The sequence below is a fragment of the Melopsittacus undulatus genome, chromosome Z (assembly GCF_012275295.1).
Source record: "Melopsittacus undulatus isolate bMelUnd1 chromosome Z, bMelUnd1.mat.Z, whole genome shotgun sequence".
Lineage (NCBI taxonomy): Eukaryota > Metazoa > Chordata > Aves > Psittaciformes > Psittaculidae > Melopsittacus > Melopsittacus undulatus.
In genome coordinates, this window is record NC_047557.1 from 3,025,602 (window position 1) to 3,052,179 (window position 26,578).

A 26,578-nucleotide genomic window follows, 5' to 3' on the forward strand; every position below is an offset into this window, starting at 1 on the left:
CACGGCTGGAGGAGGTCCGGCGGCGGCACGGATAGAGCGCGGCCGCGGAGGTAACGGGGGCCTGGTGGGGAGGATGCGCTGAGAGTCGCGGAGAGAAGAGAAACTTTTCTTTATTCCCCTTCTGCGCTTTGCTCGCGGAGGAGCCGCGGCTCGGGCAGCGACGGATTTCTAGGACGGAGAGGCTAACCCAAGGCTCAGGGGCGTGTTTCGGGATGAATCGTGGGTTGGAGCATCTTCCTAACGGGAGGGGGCGGTCCGCTCATTTACCGTAGTCTCTGCACCCGCGGTGGGATGCGTACGTCGGAGAACCGGTGCGGCCGGCGAGGGTGGTACTCGAGGACGGCGGTCGCTCCGGTGGTGCTTCCCCACGACGCGACACTCGTGGGGCGGGGGTGGGTAGTGCTTGCGGAGGGGACCCCATCCCTGGAGGGTCCCCCCAGTCCCCGGGAGGTCCCATCTGACGGCGCTGTGTTTCTCTCCTCCCTCCCCATCCGCAGCTGGCGCAGAACAGCCCCCTAGGCGCTGAGACGATGGCGAGCAGCCCGCTGCCCGGCCCCACCGACATCTTGCTGCCGTCGCCGTCCAGCGCGTACCCACCGGATTCCATGAACCAGCCGAGAGCCGGCCACGCCACTATGAAGCCCAACCAGGTGGGGCAGGTGATCCTCTACGGCATCCCCATCGTCTCCCTGGTCATCGACGGGCAAGAGCGGTTGTGTCTGGCGCAGATCTCCAACACCCTCCTCAAAAACTTTAGCTATAACGAAATCCACAATCGTCGGGTGGCCCTGGGCATCACCTGCGTGCAATGTACGCCGGTGCAGCTGGAGATCCTTCGCCGGGCGGGGGCCATGCCCATCTCCTCCCGCCGCTGCGGCATGATCACCAAGAGGGAAGCAGAGCGGCTCTGCAAGTCGTTCCTGGGGGAGAACCGGCCCCCAAAATTGCCGGATAACTTCGCCTTCGACGTGTCACATGAGTGCGCCTGGGGCTGCCGCGGTAGCTTCATCCCGGCCCGCTACAACAGCTCCCGGGCCAAGTGCATCAAGTGCAGCTACTGCAGCATGTACTTCTCCCCCAACAAGTTCATCTTTCACTCCCACCGCACGCCGGACGCCAAGTACACCCAGCCCGACGCCGCCAACTTCAACTCCTGGCGCCGCCACCTGAAGCTCACCGACAAAAGCCCCCAGGACGAGCTGGTCTTCGCCTGGGAGGATGTCAAGGCCATGTTCAACGGCGGCAGCCGCAAGCGGGCCCTGCCGCCAGCACCGCCGGCCCCCGCCGCCGCTGCCCCCGCCGCCTGCCACCCGCTGGGCTCAGTGAAGGCTGCGGCCGCCGTGGTGGGCGGCGGGTTGCTGAGCCCGCACCTCTTGGCCGCCCCGCCGGAGCTGCACCAGAAACGTCCGCGCTTCGAGGAGGATGAGGAGCTGCAAGAAGCCGTGGCGGCGGCGGCGCACGGTGGGAAGAGCCCACGGAGCTACCCTGTCATCCCAGTGCCCAGCAAGGGCTCCTTCGGCGGCGTGCTCCAGAAGTTCCCGGGCTGCGGGGGGCTCTTCCCGCACCCCTACGGCTTCCCCGCCGCCGCCTTCGGCCTCTGCCATAAGAAGGAAGAAGGCGGCGGCAGTGGGGCCGATGCCCTCGGCGGGGCGGCAGCGCACAAAGCCGGTGGGGCGGCTGCGGGCGGCGGCCTCTCGGGGCTCTTTTGGCCTGGTAGAAAGGACGCCGCCTTCTACCCGCCCTTCTGCATGTTCTGGCCGCCCCGTACACCCGGCGGGCTGCCGGTGCCTACCTACCTGCAGCCGCCGCCGCAGCCCCCCGGTGCCCTGGGCTGCTCCCTGGGAGACGGGGCCGGCTTGCTGCGACAGGCCTTCCTGGACCTGTCAGAGCCCAGCGGCGAGACGGGGGGCGCGGGGCTGGGCACCGGGGCCCCGGGGATGGGCACCCCGCCAGCCTCCGCCCCGCCGCCCGCCGCCGCCGCCGCCGCAGCCGCCGCCAGGGACCCGCTGTTCGAGTCGCCCCCTGGCGGCAGCGCGGAGCCCTCCTCTCCGTCCGCTTCCGAGGGCACCGGCGGCGGGCGGGTCCCCACGCACCATCCGCACCTGCTGGAAGGGGCAGGCGGGCGCAAGGGGGGCGGGGGATACCACCACTCCAGCGCCTTCCGTCCGGTGGGCGGTAAGGAAGACTCGGAGAGCTTGGCCAAGCTGCACGGCGGCGGCCCGGCCCGCTCCTCCTCGCCGCCGCTACAGCTCCTGCTGCCGCCGCCGCCGCCGCCACCCGAGGAGGCGGGATGCGATCGCCATCCGCTACCCCCGCCACCGCACACCCCGCACCGCCTCCTGTCCCCCGGCGGCACCAGCTGTAGCTTCGCCAGCGAAGACAGCAGCGAGGAGGAGGAGGACGAGGAGGAGGAAGATGAGCCCGAGGTGGACGTCGAGGGGCACAAACCCCCTGAAGAGGAGGAAGAAGACGAGGAGGAGGAGAACGGCGAGGAAGACCCTCGCGGCGGAGACACCTTGGCTGCCAGCAGCCGCTTCGCTCCCGGCCGGGGCTTACCGGAGAAGAGCGGGCGGGAGCGCCCCGTCGGCGGCCCTTTCCCCCGGCCGCCCGGTGATGAGAAGCCCGGAGAAGGCCAAGCCCCGCCGCAGCCGACTGCCAGGGTGGGCAGCAGCGGCAGCAGTCCGGCGCACCACCCTGCACTGGAGGAGCCGGCCTCCTACAAAGATGTAAATGTTCCCCCGGGGCCTCTTCCCTCTAATGGCGGCTACAGGCACCTCCACTGGGGCGGGAAGGGTTCCCTGGGTGAGGGGAGATGGGCAGACATGGTCTCCTCACTGCCATATTGGGCCTTGTGTCCCTGCTGACAGCATCCTAAGCACCAGGTCTCCTTAGCCACCCTGTAAGGTCCAGGCTGGGCCTGGTGGGCTCTGGTCAGACGTGGCTACCTAGGCCTCTTGGGGTGTCAGGCAACCCTGTTCCCCTCACCCCTAAAGTCAGGATGGCCCAAACCCCTCTGCCCAGGGCACATGTACCAGGGACACTCCTCCCTGTGGGGAGCCACGTCAATGGTGGTGCTGCTTTGCAGTGTGCCAAGCACGCCAAGCCTCGATGTGGTGTCCAGAGGCCACCCCTGGAGGCTGAAAAAAATAAGGAGGATTTATTCAATGGGTGTCCTTCCCAGAATGATGGTTGGTGGTGGCTGTGGGTGTTGCTCCATGTCCTGGTCTCATCCCTGATTAACATGAGAGAAAATAACCCAAGCCCCATTTTGTGATGGGTGCCCTCACCCACCTTTGAAAGTTGCCAGTAAATATCCAGAAGGACACGGACTTCCTCAATAAAGGTGGCTGTAGAAGATGCTATGATAGAATCATAGAAGAGTGTGGGTTGGAATGGACCTTCAAAGTCCATCTGTTCCAAACCGCTGCAGAGAGCAGGGACATTTTCATCTATATCAGGTTGCCCAGAACCATATCAGGGCAGGCCTGGGCTTGAATGTCTCCAAATCCGTTTCCCTGGGCATGTTTTGTGCTCACTGTTACTACAAGACTGCCTCTCATTTTCAAAATTGATCTTGCACATTTCACTCCTTTTCTGTGTTTCTAGAATCAGAAGAGCAAGGAAAGTAATCAGGTCGTCATGCCCACGAAAGAGGACACCTTTTCAGGTGAGTGCACATGTGGGTCTGCCAACCCGTTTCAAGGTGTGGGGGTTCACAGTACTGTGAGCTGTGTCCTCTATCACTCAATTTAAACAAAAACAAATCACTTCTGTGATTTCAATTAAAAAAATCCATTAAACATTCTAATAGTCTCTCTATGGTGGTAATTTAGCATTATATTCATTCGCACCCAAAATGCGCCTCTGTGCCTGCAGAATATATAAATATATATTTACTTTTTTCTGGATTCTGATACTCATTTTGGTTTGAGGTTTCTTGCTGGTGAAAGCGTTTTAAGCACTGCTTTTTGTTTGGATTTCAGATAAGAACAAGGAGCATAATTTTTTCATCACAGACTCAGAACCTTCAGGAGGAGACTTTTGGAGAGATATAGCAGGTAGGCTCAGAAGAAGATCGAGGATAAAGAGACAGAGACTTAAATTCATAATCACATGTCTGAATATTTAGTACAAGGGTAAAGATAAAAACAATTCCAAGCAAAATATAACTGAGAAAAATGCAAATAGGTGGAAAGCAGTGACATTAATAGGAATAAGATTATTAATTGCTGGGCATATTTCAGCAGAAATTTCAGAAATGTATCAGGTTACACAATGAAACAGGCTGGAAAAGCATAAAATGACAATAATTGAAATGTTCTCTTTGAAACCTTCCATTAAAAAGGATCACAGCTTATTGCTTTTAATATCTGTCAGAAAGACATTAAAGGTGTTTTATGACATCTATGCCAACATTTATATTATCTCCATGATAATGATCTCTACACAAAATGTATAATACATTTACAAAAATTACATTATACAAATTAAATGAAACCACCTTTTACTGATTGCTAAATGTCTCCAAGGGGTTTGGGAAAGACGTGATTAGAAGTTTTGATACTAAGTTGTCTATTGCAGTGTCTTAAGGAGAGGTTTTTGTTTCTTGGGAAAAAGGAATCTAATTTTCCATTTATGTAATGCAAACTGCCTTGGCTTTGACTATTCACGGTTAATTGACTGTCAAACGAGGTTGTTATCCTCAGGCAATGTCTGCAAATTTGCCTGTCAAATGAGACAGAGAGAGCAAGCGGGGAGAGGGAGAGTTGTACAAGGAGTGGAAATGAAGAAATGGGATCTTATAGAAATCTTATATAATAGCAGAGAACAATTGAAAGATCGCAAACATTTGCGAATGTATCCCATTTCAAAGGGCATTTTTTTAGAAATACTTAATAATAAGTCTTGCTGTAGCAATGGTATATGAGGAAGAAACCTATCAGCGGTTTAGGTTTTTGTGAATTTTGTGGTTGAGGGATCGAGGTTGTGGACCAGTGGATATCACCTTATTATCTTCTATACTTTCAACTAATTACCACGGAGAGCACAGCAGTGATACTAGCGCAAGTAAACCTGAAGAACCCAAGAATTTTTAGGAATACAGTAATATGTAATAGTCAGTGGCCAGTTTATTTTGTAAAGAAATATGCATTTTTTGTCTTTCAGAAAATGATTTGTTCCATACTTTTATAAGCAGTAAATTACGGTGATATTTTGGGGTTACTTCTATGTTGTAGCTCATCTTTCTCCCTAAAACTCCGAGTGTTTTGTATTCATTGACACTGTGAGTCCGTGATAGCTATATATTTATCTTCACGGTAAATTTAAATGTAAATGTTAGTTTGCAAAGAAGTGCACTGCCCTGCTATTTCGACTCTGTGGAGCGTCTTAAATATACTAAGTAAACAGACAGCAGCACCTGGGTGTTTAAAGGTCTTGGGACTGGATCTGGGATGAAGTAAAGAAGTGTAAAACATTTAAGGGCTTGTTTCAGAAGATGATTTCTGCATGCTCTCTAAGCATGAGCAGTCTCATTACCTTCAGAGAGATTCATGTTTGTATGTCTGTGTAGGATTGGGCCTTCTTAATCTAGCCCAGAATTACTGTGTTATATTCGCTGTGGTTTTCTGCTTGGTTGTTAAACCATTTTGCAAAACATTCTGACTCTCCAGTTTCTTCAATGTACCCAATAAATTTGTGACTTGATTAAAGCTGTGCCTTCCTAATAAGATTAAGGAAGATTAAATGATCCTGGAAATCCCTCTTGGTATGAGATGGACTCCTATTTATTAACTAAACCTAGTAAAGAGAGTCTTCAAAGCAGTATTTTCTGTGCCAGAGACAATCATTTGTAAGTGCGTATGTTTGCTTCTTGTTCTCAGTGTGTCAATGAACTTAAAAATTCATAATAAGCCACACTCTTGCAAAAGCTGAAATAGATAACAGGCTTGAAGATCCTGTAGCCATTCACTCTGTGTAGCCAGTAAACCTTTTCCATCAGGAAGTGCTGGGAAAGATCCTGGAATTATTCAAAATACCCTGGCAGTTTTGAAAGATAGATGTGACTAACTTGTGTAACTGGTATATTTTTGGAGGAAAGCTGCAGTTTGCCATCCTGGCCCTCCTTTAGCAGCTGGAATTGAAGGTGGTTAGAGCTGCGTGTGTCTGGCATGCTATGGTGTTGCAAGGCTGCCTTGCAAATACTGCATATTTCTTAGAGAATTTGAGGTCTGTCAGCTCTTCACCAACCACTCCCTTTTTTTACCCCTTTTAATGGGAAAGGGTAGCTCTAATATTTGGTGTTAATAACAGCTAGAAGTCAGCTTCTCAAGTTTTCTTGTAATTTTCCCTTTTTAACTATTTTTTTTGTAAAAGATGATTTGGAAGACATTTCAGGAAAATTCAGGTGAAGCAAGATCCTTCTTTCATTTACTTTTAAATATATATCCAGAATAACTCTGCAAATGTTGGTACAATTACTGTAGAACACCTTGCAGAGTATTGTCTCCAAAACAGCTAAGCATATACAGTAGACTGGATGGTTACATAATCCTTACTGGAATATGTGGTAAAGGATTCAATCCAGAAGTTAAATGACATGAAATCTTATCGCAGAAGGTGTTTGCCAAAAAAAAGAAAAGAAGTTAAAGATGAAATGGGGGAAGACAAGGCAAATTTTCAGATGTGGGACCCAGCACCATGTATTAGTACATAAAACTGTATATGAATACATGGATCTGCACGACAGACAAAACTGCGGATGGACTGTAGGACTTGGTCCTTATTTATTATTCCTGTCTCTTTTCTCACCTGTTATTATTAAGGACCTCAGGAATTTTCTTTGAATTGTTAGAAGAGGGTGAAGCATTGTTGAACTTCTGTATTTTTCACACCTTTCACAAGATCAGTTGTGTTGGTTTGTTTTTTTTTTAAAGCCCAGTTTTTGGAACCCAATGAGAATATTATTTTCCATTTAAAACAAACCAAGAATTAGAAATTTTCTAGCTTTTGTGCTTCTAGAATAAAGTTATGAAATACTTACCAGATGGAAGCATGAAATTCAGACCAAAAGCCAACAGATGTGACTGATTAAGTATTACACATATTTACTTTGGTTGCAGTTTTTGAACGTTCTGTGTGAAATTATCTATCCATTATTACTTAAGTGCAGATTTTTTTTAATCAGATGTTCATGTTTTAAACTTTATATGGGCGTTACAAATTAAGCTTTGTTTATGCAAAAGAAAGAACTAGTTTGTTTTAAAAGTTAAGCGACTTTCAGGGCAAATTCACATTCGAAGCTCCAGATTTTATCAGACACATGTATTACCCCAGTATGGAAAAGCACTTCAAAGATGCTTATTGAGTTTCCTAAAATAGGCATATTTTCTCAAGTTCTGATTATTCAATTGATTATTCCCCCCAAAAGTGGCACGAATATGCACAAATCATGAACATTTTCAGTAAGACTAGGATTTCTTCAGGACATATGCAAGAACTGAGCATATCTTAAAGCAGGTAATTAATTTCAAATACAGATGGAGCCTCTGAAGCTCTGAGAGTCTGCCGGTTCACATCTGCCTGTATTTTTTAAGTGGAGGGATATATATATATACACATATATATGTATATTTATACCCAGAAGACACTGACATCTTCAGGGCTGCAGTGTTTGTGTCTGCTGACAGCCTTCTCTCCAGCTGAAATACCAGTGGGTATTAAGTTATGATACAGCATCGGTGCTGTGAACTTCATGGAGGTAGGAGTGAGCTGTAGAGCTGGGTGACAGACATGGTGTGCTCTGCAATACCTAACTACTGACCAGGATTAATAGGGCCAATGCTGAGATACAGGAAAGATGATTTTGGTTGATGTTGTTTGGCACCACATATGAGAATTGTATAGGGTATGAGGTGGGGACAAGGTACACGGATGAGAGTCGGAGGAGTGGAGTTTCATTCCCAATCCATCAGACCTCTGTATTGGGCAAATCAGTTGCCCACTGATGCCGTTTTGTTGTCTGGGCCAGCATGGAAATTTTTAGCTGCTGTTTGAAAAGTGCCTCGAGATCTTCCTGAGGAAGGAGGTTGCTCTAGATGGCACATCATGAAGAGGTAACCTGGCTATGACGGGTTTGGTTTTGTACAAGGAGGGTAACCTGCATTTCTGTTGAGAAGAATACATTTAGGAATGTTTCTGTTTGTTTCTTGTGTTGAAAATTCAAATCTTCACTATTCCAGTGGGTGCAGAGCTAATAAAATGGTGGCATCACAAGAGATGGGGCTGTATCAATGTGCAATTTGGGACCCCTGTTTTTCAGAATACTGATAAAGTAATTTGAGGTGTGTCTACTCACAGACATAATATCTTCTTCCCTTCATGGGCAGATGTTCACATTCCAGGGTAAGAAAGCTATTTGTGCACAGTAGAACCCACGTACCTTTATTCCAGAATAACAATGTCTGTGCACCTGAGCTAATTGGGAAGAGAAGTACCAAAAGCTTCAGCTGAGGCAGTTTAAACTGGGTATAAATCTTTTATCCCCTTTTTCCCTACCCAACAGACAGTTGAGATACAGTTTGATTTCTTTGAATAAACTGAAATAGGCCACTCTTAAAGAAAACCTAGGTGTCTGTACCAACGGGCTGCACAGCTTTCAGTGTTTAAATGCTGCTACAAGTTTGTGTGTAGACAAGGCCCAAGAGAGTTATGGTGAAGCTATTAGAAGGGGAAGTGATTCTTTTTTTCTTAGACTGATTAAAATTCTTTGGGCTTTCTGTTTGTTTGTTTTAAAATACCTATTTAGCTTTTAATTAACATGTAAGAGAAAGGAAGCTGGTTAAATATTCAATACCTCCTCCCTTTCAATTAAGGTAGAACAGTACACAGTGCATGATGAGGCCTCTGGGAAGTATGGAAAAACAGAGAAGAGCAGGCTCCTGTTTATCGTTTTCAGGGGGACTGGAAAGGTGAAACCCATCTGATTATTATTAACATTAATAATAATAATGTTGAAGCTTTTTCTTTTAACATCAGCAGTTTAAAAATACAGTTACTCTTTAGAACCTTACGTGCCAAGTTTTGCTTCTAAGTACCTTCACTTTTCCCATCCTTTTCCTTCTTTTGCGGGCAAGGATGGGGGATTTTCTAGTAAGTCTTTTCAGTATCTTAGTGGAGAGGCTGCAGATGCTGGAGAAGTTATTCTTCAAGCTGCATGCCCTTATTTTCATTTTGGTGTGGTTCTTTCAGTCCCAGTGAGTTGGCAGCCTCAAACATACAGCCCTGAAAGCTCAACTGAGCAAGTGGGAAATGTTGCCGCTATGCTCTGTGCTAGGATCTAGTCTCTTCCCCTTTTTCTTTTCTCCCCCTTGAAAAATCCAGTTACCTTCTGTCTGTGAGTCTGTTATCCCTAAAAATTGAACACTTAGAAAAGAATGCCTCAATAAAAGAAATTATTTGGGAAAATATACTAGTATTTATAACTCAATAAACATCCTTCCTAAACTTTAATTCCTTCTTGATCTTGTGCACCCTAATTCCGCTAACAAAACATTTATTTTGTTAGCATTCCTGTTTAAAACAGAATTATATTAACTAAACAAAAAAAAAAAAGACCATTTCATATTGAGGAAACAGCACAAACCACTGCCCAAAAAGTGATGTATTTTTAAGCTTGCTATTTCTTTTAGTATGGTGAGACAAGTTACCTGTAGAAAATACTTTGTTTTTCTACAAAAATTATTTTTTTAATCCTTATGTTACATAAGCATATTTTTAAATGGAATTGCTGGCACCAGAAGTCAGTTTTATAAATGTGTATGTCTGAATGAGTGGTTGCCTTTTTTATTTTTAAGGACTGAAAAGATAACTGATGCTAAAATGCACAGCTATTGGATAGGTTTCATATGCTGTGACTTCAAGGTTTACTGGATATAGGGATGCATTAGTTTTTTAAAAAAAGAAAGAAACATTTTGCAAAAGGATATCTGACTGCATATAAAGCAAGACTTTCACGATTCAACTTTTAAATTAGCTTATTGTGATGACCTACTCGGAAATGCATGATGACAGGATGAGTTTATTAACTAACTGCTTTCTTATCTGATGAGTGATGACCTATTTAGTGCTATGGCCTTTTATTTTCAAAAAACCCAGATTATTTCCCACATGATTCTTCCTTCCAAACACATAAACACTTGAGTAGCTTTAGGTGTATGTCTGTGATTACTCATCAGTAGAGTTAATGATGTGTATTTACTGGCTGGACTAAAACAAGAATTAGTCCAATTAGTTCAATAATTGGTTATTTAACAAATACTTCCTTAATTACTGAGAGTCCATTTCTACTTCAACTGTAAATAATAGAAATTCCCTCATTAATTTCTGCTAAAGTGATATTTTTTTCTTTTTTTAAAACTTTTTTCTTTTTTTTTTGTTCCAGAACCCTATTCACATAAAGTAGAGGAAAATTTCACAGTTCCAGAGGATAATGAAAATTGCACCTTCTGTCAGAAGGTTCATATTTAGGTCAAGCTCTTATCCAGATGAGCTTACCACCTTGTGAAGATTTATTCTATTTTATTTTATTCTACTTTATTTTATTTTTAAAGGAAAAAAAGCAAAAAGAAGTAGTATTCATATATCTGGAAATAGTAAAGTTTTGTTATCTAGAAAATTCTTTACTACTGTATGATTAAAAGTTATGTGAGCAATCTAAAACAGAAGTCTTTGAATTGGTTGACCTCAGAGGTGTATCCTTTAGATGCAAATTCCACTAATGTCAATTCTATCTCAGCTGGGTATGAACTATATCTAGTTATAACTAGCCCATGCCATAGAATTATAGGAGATGAGAGAGGCTGGTGTGCAGAAGATTTTGCCTGTGGATTTTGGAACAGGGTCCTGCCCAGCTATATAGCATGGACTTCCCATTGTAAGGAGAAGATATGAAACCATATAGAGAAGGCTCTGCCTAACCCTTCTTCAGCTTGTTTCTAGTCCTTCTATGATTCGCGCATCTTCAAGAAGGGATAGAGGGAAAGAAGGGATCAGTTCAGCAGAGGATGTGCAAGAGGAGGTTTCCTAGGGTAACATGGAGACATGGGGTCTGTTCGGCAGGAGGCCATGGTGTAGGCAGGTACTTTACTGAAGTAGAAGCAAATGCAAGTCTTAAGTGCTGTGCACATGGAGATGTGTAGATAAGCCTCAATCTTACACTTTCAGAATATTTTTTCTTGGGTTTTTTTTTCTTTTTTCCCCCTCCAGATTCTCGGGAGCAGATGTACAGGAAGGACAATACTGATAAAAAGCAATAGCAGTAAATTACTATTTCCTTTCTCCTTTCTTAAAGGTGAACATACCCAAGAAACCAATTCACCTCATTCACTAAAGAAGGATGTGGAAAACATGGGGAAAGGTAAAATAAATAAGGGCCTCTTATATTATAAAACTGCTCTTTGTTTTAATAGAATATGAGGATAATAGGGGGCACTTTTGTTCTGCACCATATTTTAAGCTTGTCAAATAACATATGAATAATATATGGACCTTTGGGTGGATATAATTGAGATTAATGCATATATATCAATCAATACATGACACTGTAATATAATACTTTAAAATAATATATTACATTGATTTATATTCATGGCTTTCTGTACAAAATCTATTGTAGGTCTATGCAACACTTTTTTTTTTGTAACTGCTTAAATATTTTGTCTTATAATAATGAATTGCTCTGCAACTATTCTTTCAAGAATTATTTATACAGATTAGTAAAACCACTTTTCTTTTCCCTTTGTTAGAGGAACTCCAGAAGGTTTTGTTTGAACAGATCGACTTACGGAGGAGACTAGAACAGGAGTTCCAGGTGTTGAAAGGAAATGCGTCTTTCCCAGTCTTCAGTAAGATACACATCTGTGGTTTTGGTGTTATTTATGGGTGGTTGAGTTTGTCAGATTGTTAAAGTGGGAGAGGTGTGTTCTCAGTTGCATTGCCAGGATCTTTGCTTAGTTCTGCTGAAGCTGATGGCACTTTTGCCTTGGCTTTTCAGACCTTTCGTAGGGCAAATCTGAAGCTGGATGTCTATTTAATGTGTATTTTACTGATTTTGGTAACATTGAATACAGTGAGTAGATGGAAATATGTCTGGGGCTTCTTGGGGTACAGCAGTGTCAGTGGTCTTAACCAGCTTTTTGGAGGCTTTTGAAGACAAGGTACTTGATAGTTACCTTTAGGTAGTTCTAGGTGATGATGGAGAATTGATGTGGCCCCTGTTTAAGGAACAGAAATACCTATTTGGACTTCTCCTCTTGAGATGGGCTATTTGAGATGGCCCTTCCACCACGACTGATGTCCAGGGGTGATGGAATTTGCCTGGCATGTGTTACATAAGAGAAAACAAAATAGGGTTTTCATGAAGCTGCCAGAAAGTTACACTGCATGCACAGGGAGAAAGACTCATAGGCTGAGACTTCTTGAATTACGCTGACATCAGTTGGGAAAAACATGCTTCCATGAGAAATCCCACATAGGTCAGGACAATGTAGAAGACACACAGTAAAGGCTCTCGTAACATAGAATCATAGAATCATAGAATACTTAGGGTTGGAAAGGACCTTAAGATCATCTAGTTCCAATCCCCCTGCCATGGGCAGGAACACCTCACACTAAAGCATATCACCGAAGGCTTCATCCAGCCTGGCCTTGAACACTGCCATGAATGTAATGTTACAGGCTCTCCTAACATTTGCTAAACTGTTAACTCATACGTGCCTGAAATGTCTGACCAACATGAGCACAAAACTGCCCTCATGTTGATTTATCATGATTTCTTGAGGAGTTCAGAAACTCAGTATTGTTAGAGCCCTAGGTCCCTTGATAAAAACTCCAGGGACAAAACCCAGTATTGCCAGGTCCCAAAAAGTAAGCAGGTCAGCCAGAACCCACTGCTGCAAGCTGATGAGTGTTGCATCTCCCAGGAAAAGTTGGGAACACAGACACCATTCTCCTATTGTTTAAAGAAAATACATTTGTCCCCTTTCTGTAACATCAGATAAGGTAAGTTCAGGGAAGCAAGGAAGTGCAAGAACTCTGGCAATGACTCCCTCTTTAGCCCAAATACTGAAAGATATAGACAGCTTCATAAATAAAGGAGAAGAGCCGCCTGAGGTGATATGGATATTAATGAAAGGAGGATAACCTCATCCTTCAGTATAAATTCAGTCATTACTTGGGTTTGGGAGTGAGGCAATTTTAAAATAATTTGTGTAGATCAAAACACTGATGTGTGGTATTGGTGAAATGGCATCTTGGAATTTTGCCATTCAGGTCACTTATTTATCTTTTTGTTCTTCTACAGTAAAATTAATGCTCTGTCATTGCCATGTAAATAAACACTTCAATTAAACCACATGAAATACAATTCAAATAAAAGAAAAGAACACATACGGCTGACCAAGGAAGTGGCGACTGTATGCTAGCTTGAAAAATATGTGGTTTCAATGTACCACAAAGTAGTGGTCAATTTTCTTCAGGATTAAAATAGAAACCAGATAATGTGCAATAAACAATATATACAAGTGACCGTAAAACCTATTTACAGATTTAGATTTACCAAAAAAACCCACCCCTTCTCCGCATATAATAAAACAAGAAGAAGGGTCTTTGTAAAGCAAAGAAGCGTAAAATCTAGGGTAAAAGTGGTTTGTCCTCTAGAACAATACATGTCCTAGCAAAAGAGAAGAGGTCTGTCCCAGGCTTGTGCTGCTGGATGGGGCTGCTGCTTTAGGTCAAGTATTAGAAAGTGTTTTGCCAAGGTCTCCCAAGTCAGTGTCTGTTTGGGGTGGTGTTGGACAGGGAGAAGCTAGGCAGAGAAGTCTTCAGAGAACCAGCTAAAGGAATGTTGAGGTAAAATTGTGTTGATGGGTTTATCATGGCTTGGAAACATCTGAGGATGTAGGAGGGAGCGAAGAGCAGACAGGTAACAGGGGTCATGTCTGTCGTGGCTTAAGCCCAGCTGGTAACTCAGAACCACTCAGCCTCTCACTTACTTCCCCTCCGTTCTTCCTCCCCCTGCTCCTGGAGGGATGGGGAGGAGAATGAAAAGAATGTAACTCCCATGGGTTGAGATAAGAACAGTCCAGTAACTAAGGTATAACACAAAACCACTACTGCTACCACCATTAATAGGAGTGACAATGGAAATAACAAGGGAAGAGAATACAGCAGCTCACCACCTGCTGATACCCAGCCTGACCCGAGCGGTGATCTAGCCCTTTCGGGTGACTCCCCCCAGTTTCCATACTGGGCGTGACGTGCTGTGGTATGGAATACCTCTTTGGCTAGTTTGGGTCAGGTGTCCTGTCTCTGCTTCCTCCCAGCTTCCCCTCCTCCCTGGTCTGCCATGAGACTTATGAGACTCAGAAAGTCCTTGGTCTGAGTAAACATTATTTAGCAACAACTAAAACCATCGGTGTTATCAGTGTTGTTCCCAGGCCAAAAGTCAGAAACACAGCACTGCACCAGCTACTAAGAAGGAGAAAAATGACTGCTACTGCTGAACGCAGGACAATATTCTATCCCACTCTGGCTCACCACAGCATCAGGCCGAGCAGCAGTGGGGACTGTATTTCTGTCCCATCCCTAAGGGTGCTGAGTACAGGAGCAGTCTACTAGGGTAATTCTCAATCCCACAGGTTGTGGTGGTTCTCCCTGTGCTTTGAATTGTTTGTGGGTAAATAAGAAGCCTTTGTTTTTTAAGTTTTCTTAACCTTATTTAAAAGGGAGGAAATATATTCCTATTCAGCTATGTGTGAGATGTGGAAAGTATCACTGTATCTCTCTAGAAAATGCCTCTCTTGGGTTGTGTGTAATTAACTCCAAAGTCACCTTTTTGTTTTGGGTCTTGCATTTGGAACTGAGCAAATTTGGGGTGTTTTACCTTAATAGCCTCAAAGCACCACCCACAGTGGTGCCATGCAGTCTTGTGTGTAAATGGTGTTTGGTTTCCACTGTCTCCTCATGGAAATTCCTGCAAAATGAGAACTGATCTTATTTGCAAACTCATTTAGCAGTACTATGCTGCACGCTTCTCTGTGGCTTCTTGTACCTGCTTGTAATGTGGACCATGATAATTTATAAAGCAGCCAACCTTGTCTTCTGCTGTTTGTACCTTTATTTTTTATATAGTTGTTGTATTTGAAAACTGGAGATGGGGCTTTCCTTTGCCTGTAACATCTCTCAATGCAGAGATCACTTGATGAAAATAAAAAAAAAATGAAACGGTCAGATCACTTGAAGAAAAGCAAAGAATTTGCTGTCCTGATACAAATATGAGCACCTGTGCATGATGACAGCGTGTTCCCCCAGAACCCTCTTCTGTTCTGTGCTTTGGTGTCGGCTGGCACGTATTTTGTCCATGTGCATTTAACAATGTGGCAATAAAATGGTGGAGACATAGTCTGGATAGTTAAAGTATTTAATTTTGTGTTAAGAAAGCTATTTAAATATTCATGTCTTTTCTCTTGGGTACTGCTTATGGCTTTGTCTGTAAGCATTCAGATTCAGATAAATGCTGCCAGAAAAAAACCCCATCTATCCTTACCATTAACACCCCATTTCCACTGCAAGCTTGGACATTTGCAGTGCAGGATTGAGCAAGATTTCTGAGCTATTTTTTTCTGAGAGGTGATGAGCCTGTGAGGAGGCAGTGAGGAGGAAAGTGTCAAGGAGAGAAGGAGTATTTCTCCATGTAGCCTACTCATAGTGAAACTGGAGGACACCAGTCGTAGCTGGCACAGATATGTCAGCTGTTAGTGACCAGGATAGGAAGCGATCACCATTTTATGCTGGACAGCTTTTTTTGGTGCTAGGAAGAGGGTAATTGCAAACCTGATTTGTTTCTGTTGGCTTCTTTTCCTGGTTGAGTTGGACTAGAGGGAATACCCTGAAAAATTCTGTGGGCATTTACTTGAAATTTGAGAAACTTTTTATAGGATGATGTCATACCCTTTTCTGTGTGACTGAGCTGGACTCCTGACGGTTTCGGCTGGATAAATTTTCTCACTCTTTCTTTGTTTAATTGCTATTTGTTTGTTGTCCTGAAGTGCCTCCATGCCTTATAAACAACAGCTTTTGGTCATCATTCAGGGAGGCAAAATTCTTGTGTGAAAGAGGACAGAGCTCTGCTGCCTTGTACTTTATTCTACCGTGTTCCTATGCCCACACTTGACGGCGGTATGTCCTCTTCCCCTGCAGGAGAGATACATCCTTCCTCTCCACTGCATCATGCCATGCCTGTTCACTGCTTTCCTGCTCCTGCATTTGGGGTTGAGAATTTGTTGCAAGGCTGAGTGACTGTGTCCCAGCATGATTATTTAATTCTCTTAATTGGTTAGTTGTAAATAAACCTTTTTAGCTGCCTTGGTCTTGTAGTTATTCTCCAAGCTCTGTGTGTTCAGATGCTCCATGCTGTTTTCTGTTGGCATTCACCTTGCTATATTCTATACTTGTTTCCTGATTCAGAATTATACTGGGTGGAAGGGATTTTCTTTCCTCCTCCATTTAATAATCCACCACTGCACGCAGGTCTCCATCATGCAGCTCTCCATGTTATTTGCTTCCTGTCAATAGTTTCGTTCATATTTTTATTTTTCCCTCCCTCCAACAGCAGTGTTACAAAAACAGACCAGCAGTTAATTTTCTACCAAATTAAGTTTTGTATGAAATGGATAGAGAGGAGGAAAATAAGGGAAGGAGGAGCTAGTGAAGCAGGAAGGCTGGTCTGTACTGCAAGCCAGCTGTTAAGAATTAGTCTTTCAAAGACCTTTTCCCTTCTGCTTTCCATGTCACTGTTTATGGAGCTTTAGTCTGGGTTTTGTTCAAAGCCATCAGCACGATGTTACAAACTACAAATCAAATCGTGCATCCTTGAACACTTCTCACACGTTGGACATCGTTATTGATGTCAACAGATTTATGCCAAAGCAAAGGGGAACAGCTTTTGCTCTTCTCATCAGCATTGGTAGATGTTTGACTAATGACTGCAGAGCCTTGTCCATTGAGAAGAATAACTGTGGGAATAAATGCTAGCAACAGGCACTTAGCAGAATATGTTTGCTAATTGGGAAATAACTGAATCTGATTTTTCCACATCTCTTGTTTGAAGTGTCATCTACTAGATAAGTTTCTGTTAGGAACATGTTTTAGTTGGGTGAAGGGCTTTGTAGTGTTTCATGGTTTCTTAGTAGTGATTTGGTTTGATTTAACTTTATTTATATGAATTCTACTATGTGGGCTCCATTTTAACTGCTGCATCTGCTTTTTTCCTCTTCTTACAGATAATTTTCAAGATCAGATGAAGCGGGAACTGGCGTACAGAGAAGAAATGGTACAGCAGTTACAAATTGTAAGTTTGCTTTCTATGCTAAAATGTTATAAACTGTTGCTTTATGTTTTTTCAGTGCAATGCTCAGACTTTCCCTTTGTGAGCCATACAGATGTACTATTCCCGAGCTCATATTGCGGAGCTCAGCTGGTTTAGGGTCTAATTACCTGGAGATTTACTTTCATGCGGTAACCAGATGGGTCTTCATGTTTCAACTAAACGAAATGCGTTGACTCAGTGCTGAGAGATACTTCTTCAGAGTGAAAAGGGAGGACTGAATCAGTAAACCTTAAGCAGTTAAATGTTTCTACCATGTACGAGTTGCCAAAGGGTGCATTTCAGCCCTTGGCAGGGAATCTGTGCAAGGCCAGCTTCTCACTGGCAAATAAACCTCAGGATGTGTCTTTGTGAAATTTCAGCTGCTAGAAGAAGTGCTTAACTCTGTAGTGAAGGATTGAGTTGCCAAAACACAGCTCAGTGTAGGAACACATTCCTTTGGGGTTTTTGCTTGTTATTTTAAAATCAAGAGGGATTTTGCATGTGTGTGTTAGTGCAGCTCTTTATCATTGTAACAACTGTGCTGCTTTGAAAACTTGACATACTTAATCCAGTACAAGTGAGGGGTGTAGTATATAAAACTTGTTTCTTACTCAGATACTGTTTAGTGTAAGGGCAGATCATGTTAACAAATGGGAGGCTATCAACATGCTAATAGAGGTTTTTTTCTGTGATCAGTCTGATGTTATTCAATGGGGATTTTTTGAAGCAGGTTTGCCAAATATCCCCACTAACCTGGATCCAGTCTGTGCTTGAACATCTAAATTTTCCTTGTGGTTGTCACAGAGCCTAGTGCAGGGACGGCATTGTCCAGCCTTCTGGTACTGTCATTTTCTAATTGATGGGTTGGGACATAAAAATAAAGCTGAAGGCCAGGATTGTCAAACTTGTGCACCTATGTTTAGAGGCTTTTAGGAGTGGCCTTATTTTTAGAGCTGCCGAACATTCCTGCTCGCTGTTCCTGCTGACTTCAGGGATTTCAATGAGAGATGGAGGGTACTTGAAGGAGGTTGTTTATGGAGGGGATTCAAGTCCAGAACATCTTTGGAGATTTTTTTCTCACGCTTGTCTCCACTCTTTAATGTGTCCAGTGGTTACTGTGTTCCCCTTTGTCTCCCAATGCCAGGAAAGGACTTTGGCTCCATCTGTGAATTGCATTGTCACAGAAGCTGGTAATTAAGATGCCAACCTGAAAAGTACTTCCCCTGCTGCTTCGAATTTGAGGCAGGTGACCTGTCTGATTCCTCCTGTGAAGCACATTTAAACACAAAGTTTGTGGCCCCATGTCAGCCTTTATCTCTTGTGTCAGGCAAACTTGGAGCTAAATCTGCCTCTTAGGAGAGAATGGATCATCTCTGCCATGCAGTTTGTGGTCCAGTTCTGAAGTAGTTTCTGAAACTGGATGTCACCACCTTCAGCCAGCTGATCTACAAATGGAAAAATCACAAGGTTCAATGTAGTGCTTTTTCTTGGGCAGGAAAAGACATATGATCATGTAATTCACACCTTTTTATGGTGCATGCTACAGAAAGACTAATAGTCATTTGATCATTGAACAGAGCTGTCTAAATGTACTTACAGTGAATAGTTTCAACATTTAATGTGCTGCACCAGCAGTTCAGGACCCCTTCACTCACTGTGGCTGCCTAAGTTTAATTATCACTAATAGAAATGTTATCACATCATCAGTGAGTCTTTATGCTCACATTTGGGTATCCCTCCCAGTACTGGTGAGGCAGGCTGTGTAGCAGTGAGACAGCTAAATGGATGTTTGCATCTGAAGAGCTGAGAGGCTGCTGCAAATAACAAGTGTGTTTGTTTAAGATGAGTGCAGAAATTTTCAGGGATGTTTTGGGTGGTAACTGAAATGGAGTCAGCACTTCTGAAGTGATAACTCCTGCAGTTACTTTAATTCATTCACTTGAATATACCTTGTGTGCTTATATGTCAAATTAAGATTGCTGAGCTGAATGTGCTAACTCGTTTGGCCTTTTTGGGTTATGGCATAGATGAATTAGAGCTTTTAGTGCAAGATACACAAAAAGTATGGTTACTTCTTAATTTTTTTTTTGTTCATTCGTTGTTTTTAAAAGGGGCAGGTTGTTTTGGCTTGCATGTTCATGGGATGCTCTACTATTGCTTTAGCAGAGCTGCCCGCAGCTTATTTTCTTCTTAAATTGAAGTGCAAAGATAAAAGCAGAAGTCTTTAATGTATACTTAAATCTTAATTTTACTTGCAGTTTCACAGCTGTATACCTTTGTATTATTAAACTAAAAATTTACTAGTATAACTAGCTGCAGAACCTAGCTTGATTGCTTTGTTTATTTTACAAACAATATGAACGCAGAGTCAGTTTCTTTTGGCTCTTCTCACCCCTGAAGGATTATAAAACTTCAGTTAGTCCTTTCTGAAGACTTGTGCATGATCTGAAAGTCATCTGCTGTAACAGGGGGTACCAGAGGCAGGTTTTGCAGCAGCGATGGTTTCGCTCACCCTGCACTGGAACTCCTCAAGCTACATAACTGAGTAGTCAGACTTTAAAATCAACTGCCTTGTTGTGCTTGACGTGTCAGAAAGGTCGGGAATACAACAAGCTGAAGCTAAGCATGAAAAGATTAATGAAATACAAATTGTATTTGAAAACTTCCTCCTGCAAACGCTCACCGTAGCCTTTTACATGGGAAGGACTTATGGAAGGTGGCGGATTTTTTTCTTCCAGTAACGCGTTTTTCTCCCAGTTCTCGGTGACGCTGTGAAGCTGTAGTGCAGGAGGCGATGATGAACGGCCACGCGATGCCCTCTGCCGCTCCCCGGCCGCCACTGCACCCCCAGCACCGGCTGCGAGGCACCTGGCTTCAGTACTCCTCATTAAAAACCTCCGTTACAGCAGCGTTTAATCAATGGGGTTTTGTTTTAGTGCCCTGTCCTCTCCGGAAAAAAAAAAAAAAAAAGAAAAAAGAAAAAGAAAAATTATATATACATTTTATGGCTTCCTGAAAGTCAGGAGGAAAGCTCAGATCGTTGGGAAAATGGGAGGTTGAGTCCTGTTCTGTTAACATCCTCTGTGATAGATGTTGTCTTCTTTGGACATAACCCTACTTGGTAGGTAGCTGGAGGAGTGGGTCATTGTGCAGCCATCAGCAATTTATGTTGAGAAAGGATTTGGTCAGAGTGTCTTGAGCAGCTGCTGGGAAGTATTAATCAAAGAACCATGGAATGGTTGTAAGGGATGTTAAAGCTCATCCAGTTTCAACCCCCTGCCATGGGCACGGACACCTTCCACTAGAGTAGGTTGCTCCAAGCCCCTGTGTCCAACCTGGCCTTGAACACTGCCAGGGATGAGACAGTAACAGCTTCTCTGGGCAACCTGTGCCAGTAATTCCAGTATTACAGCCTGTTTGTGCCAAAGTCTCAGCCAAGTGCCAAGAAACAACCAATCATCATGTTTAACAAGAAAATAAGTCTTAAATCCTTGAATGCACTTTTCTCTTCCTCCTCCCTCAAAGTGCTGTCTCTCGAATTAGCTACATACAGTGCGTGTACTTGGAGGTCTTATATAAAATATTAATTTTATATATGGATTTAGGCATGGATCATTTGGCTTTTGCTATTCAGCTATACAGAAAGGGCCACCAAGAAGAAACAAATGTCAGGCATGCTGGGGTAAGTTCTAAAATGGCGCATGTGATACGGCCTTAAAAGAGCTCACCTGCCTTTTGAGTTGTTGGTTTCTGTGCAGGGTGACCAGAACTCATCTGTCAGGACAGCCAACCCAGTCTAACAGAGCACTGAGTTGGCGCCTGCTTGAGCTTCTGCATCTGTCAGGTATTGTTTTCTGAGCATGTGTTAGTGGATCACAGTTTAAAAGCATAAACTTTCTTCCTAGCTGCCAGGTGGGAGAATGATTAGAAGCAGCATTCCCAGTACAATGTTTTTTTATTCCTTTTATGTTTCAGTAAACCCCTCTAAAACACTCACAGATAGGTAAAACACTAGGCTAGTGTTTGTTCATTTCCTTTTGGGTGTCCCTTACATGTAGTTTGTTGGTTCTTAGAAAGCATAGACCACAGTTGTAATGTATCCATCAGAAAAGACTAAGATGGTGTTCATCACCCTGCTCCTGTAGTTTAGGTGACTAAGATCAGGTACTGATCAATCCCACTGACTTTATATAAGGGTAAAAGGCAGCAGATCTTTGGCATGTTAGAAATGTGAGAAAGGCAGTCCTTTGTCAATCCAGCTCCAGCGGAAAGTGTTGGTTTGGTTTTGTTCGGGTTTTTTAATTTAGTTAGACTCCCATGAACTGCATTCCTCCTTCCTAGCCTAAATCTGGACTGATATTACTGTTCAGAGCTCATAACTGGATCCAGCTGGAGCTCCTCTGATATTTGATGGCCTTACTTACTAAGATTCAGTGCTGCTTTGAATCAGCTCTGTTCTTCAGAGGCAGACAATAAAATTAATCTGGAACTATCTATCTGCAAAATTGATTTCTATTTCTCCATCATGTTTCACCCTGATCTTTAAGGATTCACAAGAGTGTTTAAAAGAAGAAAAAAAGGTACCATGTGGTAATGCTGGTAGATCTTCAGAGGTATGAGATCATGTTCCTCTGGGTCCTACTGTAATTAAGAAAAGCACTAGTAGGTTTAATTCCTATTTTAGGTTGTATATAAAAAGCAGGTGCTTTATACAACTAACGTATTCATTATACAAACAAGGAATATCCACATTTTTGCGTGCAGAGACACTGCGTGCATGTTATTCCATATTTGCAAAATGGAAATAGGAAACAGCCGTGCTTTATTAAGATTTCTGTTTTGGTCCTCTGCTTAAAGTGGTCCAGCTAGATTGATTGACCTTGATAAGAATGTTAGAGGGAAACATCGGTTCAGCACAATGTCTCTTGGTTTTTTTGAGCTGCATCTTGTGCTGAAGTGCCTGCACACAGACACACAGATAATTACAGATGGAAGAGCATTTCTAGAAACATGTTCACTGTATTTTGCAGACTCCAAGGCAGATTTCACTTCTTTGCCTCCCTCTTCCAAACCCAGAGAGATATTTATATTTTTTCTCATTAATTTTTTCACCTGTGCTTTAGTAGTTGGGATGATACTGCACATCTGTTTCTGTATGTTCAGTTATCTGCATTTGATTTTTTTGGTGAAGCTACTTTGATGTCCAAGTGTAGCAGGGATGGATGTGTACTTTATAAATGAATCCCAAATCCTATCCATGTATCTGTGTTTGGTTCATGTTGTGCCCCAGACTCAGAGCTTGCAAACCAGATTCCCTGAATGAAGCAAAGAGAACGTGTTCCAGGAATGCAGTTAGGAGTGTACTGTAGGACAAGTTTTTATCAGAACAGACACCCTGGATGCACAACACAGGAATGTATTGTCATGAAGATCCCTAAATATATTCCACTGCAACAGTGGAGTTACCAAATGCTCTTCAAGTGTATAAGATGACACTGCAGATTATTTAACTCATGAAGAAGGTAGTTATTTCCCTGTTAGACACCCATCTCTCCCAGTTTCGTTTACTACCAGGAGAATGGATAACCCAACACACATTGAAAAGACACTGATGTACCAAATATATCAGAGATTAAGAACAGTTAATTTCTGACAGAATGTACCCCATTGTATTATCTAGGTCAGTACAGCCTGGGAGATGTCCTATATACCTGGTAGCCATGCAAACTGATGTTGCCTGTTGGATGTCCTGAGTGGGAGAGAGAAGGAAAGCAGTTGGTGAAGCATCATGGGTCTCAGCTGAAATGTGCTTGTTCAGGCAGTTTGTTTGTGGCTCCTGTTTTAATCTAAACTGTAGGAATCGGTGATCAGGTAAACAGTTTCTTTGCGGACATCTCTGCTGCAATTTGGACAGGAGTTTTCCAGCCTTTGCAAACACTGCCCTGAAGGCAGCTCTGTTCGGGAATGTGGTGGAGGAAAGAGCTCTGTTTTTTTGGGAGGGAATCTGTCAGCAAGCTTCCTGATAGGTTTTCAATTCTGTCAAGACGAGGAGTTATAAGAGTAGTCAGACAAAACATCTGGATCTTGGGTCTTCTCAGGTCATCAGTGGTTTTGGCCCTCAGTTCATGCACACACATTTCCCTTTCCCCAGGGCTGTATAGTGTGGGAAGCAGCATGCCCCTATGAAAAGCTTCTGCTTTCATTCAGCCAGACGGCTCATCTTTGCAGATGCTGCTGCTCCCTGGTGTTGCTGCTTTCAATCAGATTGACCTCCTTTCCTGAGAGATGAAAGGGTTAGCTCCTGAGCTGCAGCTGCTCCTTTCTTTCCTCTCATCCTGAGCCTTCTCTACTCTTTTCATTATTAAGGCAGGCAGGGATGGATACGTCTCTTCATGTAATTGCAGATACTACACTTTACACCAGCCAGGAGACATGCTGAGCACAATCCACACAAACATCCTCACATACTGTGGGCATAATGTAATTAAAAACAAAACAGTGATATACAAGAATGCATGTTAGGTGTATGGTCGGTGGATATGGATGTAAATTCACGTGTTTTCAGCTGTGTGGGGTAGGTTGCTTCAACTTTGTGCATTTGCCTGGCTCTTCCTTTTGCTGTTCATGCAGCTTAAGGCCTTGCTCCTGACTTAAGCTCATCATATTTGTCATCTTGCAGTAACATATTTGACATTATTTGTGAATATATTGTGGAGCGCCTGACAGCTGAAGAAGGTCACCTCAGTTTGCAACAGTGTCTAAGAGCAGAGGGACATAGATTTCTGATCCCAGCCTGAATTCCTCCAATAGTCCTTCCAAAAGGCAGCACCAAGGAATAGTGAATTTGTAGTCACTTGTATTCCCAGCTATGGAGAAATCTCGAAGCAATTTAGTTTTGTTGCATTCTAAAGGCCCAGCATTGGAAAAGAGCAGGCCCAAACCATATTCCCAGTAGCCAGCAAGCACATTATCCCACTTTGTTTCTAAATATATCTCTGTTCCCTAATACGCCTATGTATGTTCTCTGTTTTTCTTTAATTATTTGTTCTGCTTCAGTGGCTTCCCTCAGATTGATGCAAGTCAGAGATATCTATTAGGAACTTCCCAATTATGGTGCTATAAATACATGAAGCCTCATACTCCCAACATGCTGTATTTTGGCTGTGCAGAGATCAATGCATGTTGCTTGCTCTGTTATGAACAGCTGATTTTTGTCATCTTTCAGGCAGCAGAATGGGTGGTAGATTTAATTTTTGACAGCAACTGCTAGAAACAAAATATTGGAAGACATCTTTTACATTGGATTTTAAGATCTGTTGTTCTAATCTGGGCCATTTTTGGTTTTGTTTCTGCATCAACATTCTTGCGGTTTTGTAAGGAGCTCAATCTTTCCATTTAAGGCACTGTTTCCTAAAATGATACAGGGAGGCAAACGAAGCCCTTCATCTGCAGGGATTCCAGTGTAGAAGTTTTGTTAGCCAAACCTTGGCTTAAAGCCATTTGTCTCTGTGTCATTGCAGATTCCCTATGCAGCAAGCTTGATCAGGAAAGAAAAGCTCGGCGCACACCTCAGCAAAAGCTAAAGGTGAGCTTATGAAAGATGAGACTTTATTCTGTCTTACCTGGATGTCATGTTTTTCTTTGCAGCCATTGCAAGATTAAGAGGATCATTCTTAGGCTTGATGTTACTGGGTCTGGTCTAAAAGCTCTGTCTGTGAAGGTGTTGTGCTACTGTCTAAAGATGATAATTGACATGTCACATAAGTTACTCCTACTGGGGTAGGACATACTGCTCAGAGTTCACTAATGGGTGAATCCAGGTCTCATTGCCTGAGCATGTGCTTCAGCTCTGTTGAATAGTGGTGTAAAGGTCATGTACCATCAGTGAAAGGAGGGAAGTACTTCACACACAGTGAGGTAGAAATACTTCACACACAGTGCGGAGGGAAAAAGTTCACACACAGACAGGTAGAGATGAGGTTTTCTGCCCATAGTGGAGCTTTTTCTTAAGAAGGATTTGGGAACTTTACAGAACAACACAGACTATCTTCTGTAGCTCAGTCTTCTTCAGAGGACAGTTACTCTGCTGCCCTTGTGCAGGATATTCCCAAACCCAACACTGCATTTTTCAGGAGTGTTTTCTAGAAGCATTCAGTTAAAAGAAGCACCATCTCCATCATCATGGTTGATTGGAGATTCCAGTTTCAGGTGCCACAGCCTCAACATTTAAACATTTTCTCTTTTTCTGGTAAAACAAGAGAAGGAGAGGCAGAAAGCTGGTAGCCCTGCTACTGTGCTATGGTACAAAATACGGCTTGTGGATTTACTGGAAAGTTCCCTGTGGTAGAGCAGGTGAATTAGAAGAAAAGAGCTATTCATAGATAGAGGCCTCAGTAATGCACAAAGCAGAGATTCTCAAGAGAAAATCTGGAGCATCTGAGGTGATGATAGTATAGATGATGGATGTTTTCCTGAGCTATGGAAGAGGCAGATACTTAAAACATTAGGAGTAAGTATAGTTACCATATAACCAGTATCTGGCCTTGAGCTCTGTCTGCTGAGATAAGGGGATTAATCTAAGCATCAAGTTGGCCTGTTTTGCCTCTTGTGCATACTTTATTACTCTCTGCCAGCATTTTCCAGTTGAGTCTCATTAATCTGAGCACTGATTTAAAATAACTTAAGTGGTGTTAATATCCCAAATAGAACAGTATGCTTCCCAGATGAGAAGCAGCAGGTCCTGCCCTGAGCACCTTGTCCAAAGCACTGATCTACAATAAAAGTCTGCCTGAGGATGGCAGCATCAGATGAACTGCACCATTTGTTCCCATCATCAGGTTTTCATCAGCTGACAGTCCCTGCAAGGAAGGTGCTGGCATCACAGATACGAGCGTTTCCTGATTATTTGCTGCGAGCACGGAGGATGCATGTATTTCTCATGCTGCTTTTGTTTCCAGTGGCACACCATCCCCGCAGACAACAGGGATTTCTCTAAGTAGGCCCTAGTGTTTTTGAAAGATTAGTTGTTACTTAACTGCTAAGCTGAATCAGTCAAGCAGAGAATCACAACTATACTGTTCAGAAGCAATTGCAGATTCTCCATGTGCCAAGCAGAAGAGAGTTGCCTCAAGAAAGAACGTGTATGCATACACA

The 26,578-nt window shown here is 43.3% G+C and overlaps 1 protein-coding gene across 2 annotated transcripts; it reads left to right on the forward strand.

Annotated features, from left to right (window-relative positions):
* The first annotated feature begins 530 nt into the window (after positions 1-530).
* SKOR2 (SKI family transcriptional corepressor 2) lies at positions 531-25,008 on the forward strand. Of its 2 annotated transcripts, XM_034073127.1 has the most exons (8): positions 531-1,910; positions 2,040-2,726; positions 3,607-3,667; positions 3,984-4,058; positions 11,351-11,416; positions 11,805-11,903; positions 17,340-17,407; positions 24,946-25,008. In XM_034073127.1, the coding sequence occupies exons 1-8, from the start codon at positions 531-533 to the stop codon at positions 25,006-25,008; spliced, it is 2,499 nt and encodes an 832-aa protein (XP_033929018.1). The 2 variants fall into 2 exon arrangements, with proteins under 2 accessions (XP_033929018.1, XP_033929017.1); XM_034073126.1 differs by having other exon boundaries at positions 531-2,726.
* The last annotated feature ends 1,570 nt before the right edge of the window (positions 25,009-26,578 follow it).